Here is a 12,159-nt window from a genome sequence, read left to right on the forward strand (position 1 = left end):
AAGGTATATTATATGATGTCAATATACACCTTGAACTAACATGCATCCTGTCTATACTGCCTGGTTGAAACTATATAATTCAATGCGTTCTCCTTCTTACTACTGGGCGTATGTTGTATTCCCGATTGTATATTAATACTTAATCTGCTTTCACCACCTTTTCATAAGGCACATTCCAGACCATAGGAAATTGCTGCACAAATATTTATTTCTGAAACTTTCGCTCATGGAATTTTTGCCAATTATCTTAACTCTGGTTATTGACCCTCATTCTAGTGGAAACTGTTTCCATTTCAAATCCCTAAATGAACAGCTCTATCAAATCTCCACTCAACCTTCATTGATTCAATGAGGATAATAATGGTCTCTCCATATAACAGGAGTCTTTCATCAATTCCTGATACTTTTCTGCTCTGCATCTCATTCCAGAACTTGACAACCTTCTCACAGTGTGGCACTTAGAGTTGGACATGAGCTAAGACGTAACCAGTGGCTTTTTTTGCCACAATGTTAAACTCCGTGTCTTTATTAATAAAGTTGGGGGTTTTAAAACTCTTTTTAGTATTGTTGTGCAAATTTATAATGAATGCAGCCCTGCTCATTGTTGTAGGGTTTCCTAGCTCCTAAATATTTGCCAACTTTATGATCAGATTTCACAGTTTTGGATGGAATAATATTATTAGCTTGTGGAATTACTGTAGCTGCTTCCCAAACATTGGGAAGCAATATTCTTCATTTCAAAGCCCAGTCATCTTGTAGCCAACGAAACAATTCAACATAGTCCGGGTATCATATTTTTCCAGTGAAAATGATCCAGAAAAAACATGCAATAACAATTGGAGAACTGTTTGGTCAACATGGATATTAGCCAACTCTAATTGAGGGTAATATTAAGCAGGGTACAATGCACACAAAATGGGCTCTGATTTTATATGGAGGTGGTCTCAGGGTTACAACAGGGTTCTGTTGCTGAGATCAGTTCATAACACAAAGAATTCGTAAGTCGTAAATTAATTAAAAAATTGTGTAGGAGAGAATCGCAGGAACACCTGTGATGGGAGAGTGATCAGGCGTGGGAAGAGCGGCCGCCAGCCTCACTGACTCACTGAGTGAACGAGTGCTCAATGCTCCCAACTCTGCATGGCTGGACCCAGACCCCGATTGGTGCTGCTGGGAAGTTGTGGAATGGAGAGAAGGCCAGCGGAAATCTCCCATTCTTACCTGGCAGAAGATGCCTGCAGTCTTGCGATTCTTGCTGTTGAATTTTTATTTTTATTGCCTGCCTGCAATTCTTGCTGTTGAGGGAGTGTAGCGTAGGTTCACCAGGTTAATTCCCGGGATGGCGGGACTGACATATTATGAAAGAATGGGTCGACTGGGCTTATATTCATTGGAATTTAGAAAGACGAGAGGGGATCTTATAGAAACATATAAAATTCTTATGGGATTGGACAGGCCAGATGCAGGAAAAATGATCCCGCTGTTGGGGGAGTCCAGAACAAGTGGAAGGCCATTTAGGACTGAGATGAGGAAAAACCTTTTCACCCAGAGAGTTGTGAATCTTTGGAGTTCTCTGCCACAGAAGGCAGTGGAGGCCAATTCACTGGATGTTTTAAAGAGAGAGTTAGGTATAGCTCTTTGGGCTAACGGAATCAAGGGATATGGGGAGAAAGTAGGAACGGGGTACTGATTTTGGATGATCAGCCATGATAATATTGAATGGTGGTGCTGGCTTGAAGGGCTGAATGGCCTACTGCTGCTCCTATTTTCTATGTTTCTATGTTTCTTTGTCCCGTGGCAGCTGATACACCCATCACCATCCATCCGACTGGTCTCCCAAATACTCACCCGTATGTATGAGATGTCCATAGGTTGGGTGTTCATAACCCAGGGAGCACCTGTACACCTGTATCGAGTTATCTTTCAGAAAGGCATTCTGCTAACAATTAGCCTATTTGATTAGGTGACTATTCCTCTTTTTCTTTGCATTACATTCTAGATTTGATATTTGAAATAAAATTGTTTGTTGTTCTTCAGGTTAAAAAATAATATTACTCCATTAGCGTGCCTGGGTAGTAATAAATTAAGCCTGACTAGGATTTATCCGAGTTTGCAAAGAAATTGTCATACATTAGGTATTTTATCGTTAATAGTGACATAGACATCAATTTGCAAGGAACTATTAAAGATATGAGTGTTAAAGTTTGACATTTTGTGAACTATGTACTTCTTTTGCAGTGACAACCATTCCCAAAGTGCTTGTCAAACCCGAGAACCTGTCGGCATCATTCATAATTCACGCAGGGAACATTACTGGACATTTCCACTGGAGGATATCTAAAGTACAACTTCATCAGCCTGTTACAGGATTTCAGGTTACATGGGCAGAGGTGACTACAGAAAGCCGACAAAACAGCTTGCCCAACAGCATTATATCCCAGTCTCAAATATTGCCACCAGTAAGTAATTGGTTGCAACTCATTTATACTCACTATGTATTTATACATTATACGTGTATTTTTGCTGCAATGTATGCTCAGGATATTCAATATCCTTTTCCAGCCAGAGCATTAAGTAATCTCAGATAGAAACAAAGAACCTGCAGGTATGGTTAATAGACAAAAGGACACAAAGTGCAGGAGTAACTCAGCGGGTCAGGCAGCATCCCGGGAGAACATGGATAGGTGATGTTTTGGGTCGAGACCCTTCTCAGGTCATGGTCAAGCATGGAGCTTGGTCAACTTGATTTGGGGACAGATTAAGGATGTGCTTATATTTCTGTGTGTATAGTGCGACTGCTTGTCTGTGTGTGTGAGTGTGAGTGTGATGAGCAGGTTGGGTTAGGTCACAAGCAGATATACCAAACACTAGCAAGCTATAATCTGGCATGAAGTGCAGGGAGCATGGTGGGGAGGGAAGATCCTTGTATCTATACTGCCCAGGAGCACTCAGATGATGACCACAGTTGGAATACTTCCATGACCTGACCAGTGAGGCTTTGCAAGAACTCACTGCCAATCCCATCACTTAAGAGCACACGAGTGCATATACTGTAACAGCTACTCCGGAGCTACACAAAGACCATTAGACATTGTTTTGCTTTGAGTTTCTCACTCCAAACAAGCTATTATCTCTGTCTTGTGGAAGCAACCTGAGGCTTGTCAGGAGCATTGGAAAAAAGCAAGGAGGCAGCCTGATGTCCTAAGTGAGCTGGGAGATGCCATTTGAGAGCAGGTTGCTGCTGTCATTGGAATAGGAGCAACTTGAACTCCTCCAGGAACCAAGGAACACCACGCGTGCACAGCTCGTTAGTCAGCATGAGCAAAGAGATGCTGCGTGTATGTGGAATGCTGTTCTGAGTGAGCAGAGGGATGGCACACGTGAACTTATTCCTCTTCTGAAGGAGCACGTCTGCCCCCCCCCCCTCCCAACCCATGCAACTCTTCATGGAGAGTTGATTTCAAGTACGGAATGAAAACAGAAACTGATTTGGCATCCTAGGCGACAGAGTGACACAGCAGTAGAATTGCTGCCTTATGGAGCCAGAGACCCAGGTTTGATCCTGACTATGGGTGCTGCCTGTACATTCTGAGTTTGTACATTCTCCCTGTGACCAGATGGGTTTATGGGTTCTGGGTGCTCCAAAGACATACAGCTTTGTAGGTTAATTGGCTTCGGTAAAAACGGTAAATTGTCCTAGGTTTGTAGGATAGTGCTTGTGTATGGGGCAATCACTGACAAGGACTCGGTGGGCCAAAGGGCCGGTTTCCACACTGCATCTCTAAAGTCTAAAATAAAGTCAAAATACTGAAATTCTGTGTTTTCCTTTCTCAGGACCACCATTCGCTTATTGTGCCCGATCTGAGGCCATCAACTTGTTATAGGCTGGAAGTACAACTACTGACTACAGCTGGAGAGGGTCCAGCAACGGTCAAGACATTCCAGACACCTAGCTTATCTTCATCCTTGTCACACAGTAAGCTTCAGTATCCCCACCACCCTAGCTGTAGTACAGTTCCACGTCGCGCATTTCGATCTGATCAAAACCCGGAACACAAAAGGAAACTAATGCTTAAATTGTAAGATGCGGGATCTCTCTTTATAACAATAATATTTATTGTTAAACTACTTAGTGCTTATTGCTGTCTGGCAACTTTGATTCTGAAACCTTTGCATCTTGTTACTTGTCACTGGCAAAGTGATAAAAGTGTCTTTGGTACCATTTCTGTACTATGGTTGTTTATGGATGCCCATCTCTTTACTGTAGGCTCCAGACTGCAACATCATCAGCAACAGAAGCCAGTATCAGTAAAGCACTGAAACAATTATAATTGCATTATGGAGGTTGTTTAAAGATTGTTGATGTGAAAAAAACAATTAAAAAAAAGACTCATCTCCCTGTCTGAAAAAGAGAAAAGAGTAGAAGAATGTCTCCCTCCAACTCACCTTTTAAAATTCGATTATCAAACCTGTGCCATAAAAAGTATATTCTTCAATGTTATCATCACTGTATTGTGTCTTCAGAGGGTGGCTTTGAAATTGTGCTATTTATTAACCTGTTTTGTTAAATGTGCTGATCCTGATATATGCAAAATTCACATTTTTCCTATGGATACCTGTACTCGGCAAGCTGCCTGGAAAATATGTCTAAAACCTGCATATTTTAACTGCGAGTGAGAATTCTGTCAGTTTATTAATCTATTGCATGTAATAAAGTTATTAAATTATAATGTAAATGAATCTTATCGGATGTTGGCAAAGCACAGTTGCATGGTAGACCTGTCAGTGTTCTATATGGCATGATTTGTATGTCGATGTTACCTCCACTGAGTATATTAACATGATACAGTTTACAGAATAATTAACAAAGTCTATATGCACAAATTATTTACTTTTTAATATTGGAATGTTAATGTAGTCTGGAAATATCAGTACTGTTTTGTCCATTGGTAAACTAGCTGTAGAAATCATGTTCCTCATTGCAGTCGTGTTTTGATCAATATTTATTACTGTATACACCACTTTGGTTGACTCATTTTGTGCAGCTTTGTCATATTTGGGATAACAGACCTCTTGTAAAGACATTTTGTAAAAATGGAATTTGTAAATAGAGTTTGTTGTATGTTGCATTACCCAATATTTTCATGTTAGACTTTGTACATATTGTTGACGTATTAAAGAGCTCTCCGGAAAACGTACATGGACAACATGTCCACCAATGGAATTCCTTATTTCATTTTAAACTTTCCAACATGTACTTGCATATCAGATTAATTCAATTGTCATACTGTTTGAAGCACTTTATACATTGATATCTTACAGATGTGCCTCGAGATTGTTAGCAAGATAATTTTGTCAACTAATGAGAGAATGTAATAGAATTTTGGCTGGGCTTTACAGGAGGGTAGACTATCATGGGATGATGAGTGGTAGCATAGTGTTTAAATTATTGAACTGGTGAGCTGGAATTCATAAATTTAAATCCTATAATAGCACTAGGAAATTTGTATGCAGTGAATTAAATAATCTTCAACTTTTCAAAGCAAAAACAGTGACCGTGAAACTGCACGGGTAAGCTTCAGATAATGAAATGTGTCTCTCTTTCTTGATTTTGGCTTTTGTGACTCCAGTGGTGCCTTTTAACTATTTCCTGAAATGGCCTAGCAAAGTCATTCACTTGATGTAACTTAGTGATGAGCAATAAATGCAGACTTTTCCAGCAAAAAAACCCCATCACTTCTTGTAAATAGTTAAAAACAAAACTCAGCTCTACACACCTTAAACTAGGGCATTGAGAGCCAAGGTTCTTTGCAAAGTTCTTTGTATCCAGTATTTCATGTTTTTAAATGCAGTATGGATGCCGCCAATTTCTTTAATCTGCACTGTGAAGGGGTTGTGAATCTAAGCACACAAGGTATCAATTATTACTTAAAATAGAAGCACAAAATACTGGAAACACTCAGCGGACAAGGTAACATCCATCAAGAGCATAGCAGAATGGAGACTTATGCTTGATGACCTTTCATCAGCTCTTCTCATCTTGGGGAAGGATGGTTATTCAATTGCTCTCAGGAGCACACGGCTGGCCTCAATATTGAGCATAATTAAAATATTCAACAAAGAGTTTAATGCTGTCCTCACCTAATGTCCACACACATGAACCTTCTTTCAAAAGTCATTGGAAAGTGAATTACTTTTACTCCCTTCAACCAGGAATCTGGTGGGTCAGTCTCATTGACTGTTATCAACTAACTCAACACTGGTATTTGAATCTACAATTTTTTAACATGAGTGTGGTCAAATATTAGAGAACATGGAGCACTTTTAGTGAGTTGTTGAGCAGTTCCTTCTTAATAATAATTATGTTTCAGTTCTGTTTCCAATTTGCCTGCATATATGTTATAAATTCTTAGCACTTTCCTCCACCATTCTTTCAGAGAATTGGGAACAGAGTCTTTAAAATGTGAAGAGAGGAGCAGAAGAATTGTGAGAGGAAAAAAAAAAATCAGACTAAATAAAATCAGAGATTAAGTGGAGTTTTTTTCTCAGTACATTTCCTTAGAAACACATCCAACTCTTGATTAATAGGGGCGTCTATAGAATGGCAAAGAATTACATGCAAGATACAGCACAGGCACGATGCATTTGGCTGAAAGCCCCAGTCAAAACCCTTAACTTACATGTAAATGTAACAATGAGAGATTCGTCCCCTAAATAAAAGGTGAGTTGTTTGAATTTTGGAAATATAATCCAAGTAGTGTAAATATGTTGAACAATGTAGATTACAATCCTAGATTGATATCACTCAGTTCTTTTAAGATGTCAAATACTACATTTCCTGTGTTACTTCTCTTAATGAAATGAAATATATAGGTATGAGTTTCCTTTTTTTGGAAATTCTGCAAGAACTTAGATGAATTATTATATTATCAAACTATTATATGATTTCCTTAACTTTAGTTACATTTCACTTGCTAATGTAAGGCACTGTTTGATTCAATGATAGGAACAGCAAATCTATCCATCTATACATCTATCTTCTATACATAACTAAAACTCTGATCTTGTGCTCTTCCGGTTTGCGCGGTCTTTCTATTTGCGCAAAAACAGTACGAGATAGAGCTACTATTTTTCGTCAGCTCACTCACCATTCTGTGCTTCGAGTGCACCGTTTCGTTCTGATCGGTGGTATAATGTAACGGTTAGCGAGGTTTACAAATCGTGAAAAACACACGTGCGCAGATCGATCTGTTCTCCTGCCAGTCAGTGCCGCGCGGATTAATCCCTTCTGTCACTCCCGGGGATGGTCCGCCACTTCCTGCGCCATCGCATCTGGAGCTGAGGGAGGACGGTGAAGTTCTTCAACCAGACACAATTTTCGGAGGGACCAGAAGCAGCCCAGCGCGGCGCGTCGCGGCGATGTCACCAAACGGAAAGCTGTGAATCTGATCCTGGTGGAGGAGAGTGTCCAGCACCCGCTGTGAGTCCCAAATGCACCACCATCGCAACGCCCCGTAGCTCTAGCCCCTTCCCCTCTGGTCCCCCTCGCTGGCTCCTGCCCCCTCCCCCGCGATACCCCCCTCTCCCCCATGGCTCTTCCCCCGTCGTTTCACCGGGCTCTCCCCCCACCCACACACACCCCCCACCCACACACACCACCCACCCACGCACACCCCCCACCCATGCACACCCCCCACCCACGCACACCCCCCACCCATGCACACCCCCCACCCACACACACCCCCCACCCACACACACCCCCCACCCACACACACCCCCCACCCACACACACCCCCCACCCCCACACACCCCCCACCCACACACACCCCCCACCCACACACACCCCCCACCCACACACACCCCCCACCCACACGCCGGTGCGGCCGCCATAGCTGCTGGTGATTCCGGGCCGATCCGAGGATCTGAGGCCTGGCTCTAAGGACGCCGACAGCTGATGCTCCTCTGGGGCATGCAAGAAGGGAGAGGAGCGGCAACCTCGAGATCCTGGGGGGGGGTTGAGAGTGGGGGAGGAGAGGGGATAATAGAGGGGGCAGGGAGGGGAGAGGAGTTATGGAGGGAGGGAGGGAGTGAGGGTAGGGGAAAGGAGAGGTAAGGGAGGGATTGGTATATGGTAGGAGAGGGAAAAGAAGAGGGAGGAGGTGAGGAGGGAGAATGGGGGAGGAGGGGGAATTGAGAGAGAGGAGGGGGGAGTAGAGGAGGGAGGAGTGAGGCAGGTAGGGAGCGGGGAATAGAGGCAGAGGAGGGCAGTGGGGAAGGTGAGGAGGGATAGGGGGGGGTCGGGGGAGGTGAGGAGTGGGGGATAGAGGGATGGGAGGGGGTAGGGAGGGGAGAGGTGTTATGCAGGGAGAGAGTGACTGAGGGTAGGGAAAAAGAGAGGGAGGGATCGGGGAAGGGAGGAGGAGAGGGGAAAAAAGAAGGAGGGTGAAGAGGAGGGGGAGAGAGAGCTAGTGATGAGGGGAAATGAGGTGCGCCTGTGCAGTTGGGGGCTATGGGTGAGTGGTGGAATATTGTGTTGGGGGATCAAGCCTCCTGTGTGACGGACCCAACGGGTCCCACTACGTCTAGTAATTTAATAACTACAAGAAGTCTCACAGCTAATGATTACAAATTTCCAAGGGATTGGCTGAGCATTTACCCTAATAAACCAATTTATGATTTTGGACTGGCAAGATGTATCCAAGAAATAAGTAAATAATGTTTAAGGAACAAATGAGTACAACCTTTGTTTCTGTAGATGTTGGTTGTATGAAATAAGTAAAAAGAAGTAATGGTAACTTTCATAGACACAAAATGCTGTAGTAACTCAGCGGGTCAGGCAGCATCCCTGGAGAAAAGTAATAGGCAACGATTCGGGTCGAAACCGTTCTGCAGACTAATGGTAACTTTCATTGGACTGAAATGCCCGAGTTCCACATGCGCCAGGCAGTATTTACCTTTCTACCTGGTAAAACAACAACACAAACACAATGTTTAATCTTGCAGCACAGACACCTTTAGCGTACTGAGTCCATACTGACCAGCAAGCACCCAAATACACTGCACTAAATCCACTTTTTATATTTTCCGCACATTCCCAACAACTACTCACTACTTTCGACTACTCACCTACAGACCAGTAGCGATTTACGGAGGCCAATTAACTTCCCAGCCCGCACCTCCTTAGTATGTGAGAAGAAGCCAGTCCTGCCAGACAAAACCCATCGGATAAACATGCAAACTCCATACAGAAGCGTCAGTGTTTAGGAATGAACCCTGGTCACTGGAGCTGTAAGGCAGCTGCTCTTCAAGCTACGCCACTGTGCCACTCATACCTGTCAGCCTTTACTCTTAGAATCATACTGATTGAGGTATTTTGCAGATTGTATTACCGTTTACTTTGCCAACCAATCTCTGTTTTATGAAAACTATCAGACACATGGACTTGTAATCAAAGAACCATGTTGCCACTTCTAAATCATGAGTCTGTTATTAAGGCCAACTTGAAATGTGGGGTGGTTAGATTATCCTATATCATGATATGCAACACACTTTAAGTGAATCCAACTCATTTCTCAATAAATGGCTGATCGAATGATATTTCCACCATTTCTACCAAGGTCTAAGCGGAAGCTCAGAGGGGATAGAGCCTTTTCTGTTGCTGCTCCGGCACTCTGGAACACCTTGCCGTTGCACATCAGACAGGCCCCATCACTGTCCATCTTCAAATCCTCCCTAAAAACTCATTTTTATTCTCTGGCTTTCGACACTGGCTGAGACATTGCTCCTGTTCTTAGTGCTTTTAATGTCTTTTAATTTTTACTGTTTTTTAGTCCTTCGTTTTACGATTTTTAATGGTTTGTAATAACTTTTTGTCCATGAGTTCTCATGTACAGCACTTTGTGGCAACTGCGGTTGTTTAAAGTGCTTTATAAATAAAGTTATTATTATTATTATTATTATTATTATGTTAATACTACTTACTATGTTAATACTAATTACATTAGTAGGACCCAAACAAGACTTAATGACCTATTGGCAGTTATGAGCAACCAAGATTTATTAATTGTAGAACTGCACTTGAGAACCAGAGGCTATTGATAATTATCTGAATGTTCATGGAGGCAATTGATAATTATCTCAATGTTCATGAAAGGTGCATGACAGATATGCTGCAATTATAGATGGTCAGGTCAACATTTATAGAGGAGAACATTTTACAGATGCTACCAATGTTCGTCTAATGTGTTAGTGGCCATGAGGAGCTGTTAGAATAGTTTTCAAAGCAATAGGTCATGCCTCATGAATTTACTGGAATTCATTGAAGAGATAACAGAACTGCAAAGATAAGTTCACAAGTAGCTAGATTTACTTGAATCACAGAAAGCATTTGATTAGAAATATTGTGCATAACTTCTGCGAGACAGGTTGCAGCTGATGAATTGATAGCAACGAACAGGATATGCAAAAAAAAGGGATTTAATGCGAGAAAAATTACTATACTAACTGATAAACTTATTTTGATGTTTTGTGGAGAGTTTCGGTAATGAGTTCCCTTTTAGGTGATGGAGACTATTGAGCAGCCAGTCTTATCTCATCTTATGCTTAAACCTCCGAGCATAGAATTTCTGAAGGCTACACCTGCAACTTTAACAGAAGATTGGTATAAATGACTCTTTGCATAGCTACACTGGGATTTCTGTCAGGCAATCTGCGGACAGTAAAAGTACAGTAGTTAACATCAAGGGTGATGTTAGCTAATCAAGAAAAACCCAGAGAAATTTGGAAAGGGCAGACTATACTTAACTGTGGATTATTTTTAAGGTAACTAGGACTGCATTGATGAAACAACGAGATGAAAATACAAATATATTTTCGTAAGACTTATCCAGAAGTGTGTTGCATCTCTCCATTAAATAATAAACCATGTAATATTAGAGAACGTGGCTATAGATAAAGAGAAATATCCAGGGTACAATACCACATGATAAAATAATCCTACAGAATAGTGAAAGGCTTGGATAGAATGGATGTGGAGAGGATGTTTCCACTAGTGGGAGAGTAAAGGACTAGAGGTCATAGTCTCAGAATTAAATGATGCTCTTTTACAAAGGAGATGAGGAGAAATTTCTTTAGTCAGATGGTGGTGAATCTGTGGAATTCTTTGTCACAGAAGGTTGTGGAGGCCAAGTCAGTGGATATTTTTAAGATATATTAGTACAGGTGTCAGAGGTTAAGGGGGGAAGGCAGGAGAATGGGGTGAGGGAGAGATAGATCAGCCATGATTGAATGGCAGAGTAGACTTGATAGACAATAGGTGCAGGAGTAGGCCATTTGGCCCTTCAAGCCACCACCAGCATTCACTGTGATCATTGCCGATCATCCTGCCTTCTCCCCATATCCCTTGACTCCGCTATCTTTAAGAGTTCTATCTAACTCTCTCTTGAAAATATCCAGAGAGTCGGCCTCAACTGCCTTCTGAGGCAGAGAATTCCACAGATTCACGACCCTTTGTGTGAAAACTTTTTTCCTCATCTCCATTCTAAATGACTTACTCCTTATTCTTAAACTGTGACCCCTGGTTCTGGACTCCCCATATAACCATATAACAATTACAGCACGGAAACAGGCCATCTCGGCCCTACAAGTCCGTGCCGAACAATTATTTTCCCCTAGTCCCATCTACCTGCACTCAGACCATAACCCTTTTAAATGATAAAATCGAACCTGCTTCCACCACTTCCACTGGAAGCTCATTCCACACAGCTGCCACTCTCTGAGTAAAGAAGTTCCCCCTCATGTTACCCCTAAACTTCTGTCCCTTAATTCTGAAGTCATGTCCTCTTTTTTTCCCCCAACATCGGGAACATGTTTCCTGCCTCTAGCGTGTCCAAACCCTTAATACTCTGATATGTTTCAATAAGATCCCCCTCATCCTTCTAAATTCCAGATTATACAAGCTCAGCCACTCCATTCTATCAACGTATGACAGTCCCGCCATCCCAGGAATTAACCTTGTGAACCTACGCTGCATTCCCTCAATAGTAAGAATGTCCTTCCTCAAATTTAGAGACCAAAATTGCACACAATACTCCAGGTGTGGTCTCACTAGGGCCCTGTACAACTGCAGAAGGACCTCTTTACTCCTATACTACACTCCTC

At 42.2% G+C, this 12,159-nt stretch overlaps 1 protein-coding gene across 4 annotated transcripts in view; it reads left to right on the forward strand.

Moving 5' to 3' along the window:
- Nucleotides 1-5,203, forward strand: part of anos1 (anosmin 1) — a 183,852-nt gene extending 178,649 nt beyond the window's left edge. For 3 of the 4 annotated variants that reach the window (XM_033023158.1, XM_033023159.1, XM_033023160.1), the window contains 2 exons: nucleotides 2,239-2,459; nucleotides 3,835-4,261. In XM_033023158.1, the coding sequence (XP_032879049.1) occupies nucleotides 2,239-2,459; nucleotides 3,835-4,083 (470 nt within the window). In that variant the 3' untranslated portion in view covers nucleotides 4,084-4,261. The other variant, XM_033023161.1, reaches the window with a different exon arrangement.
- The last annotated feature ends 6,956 nt before the right edge of the window (nucleotides 5,204-12,159 follow it).

Source organism: Amblyraja radiata, chromosome 6 (genome assembly GCF_010909765.2).
Source record: "Amblyraja radiata isolate CabotCenter1 chromosome 6, sAmbRad1.1.pri, whole genome shotgun sequence".
Taxonomy (NCBI): Eukaryota; Metazoa; Chordata; class Chondrichthyes; order Rajiformes; family Rajidae; genus Amblyraja; species Amblyraja radiata.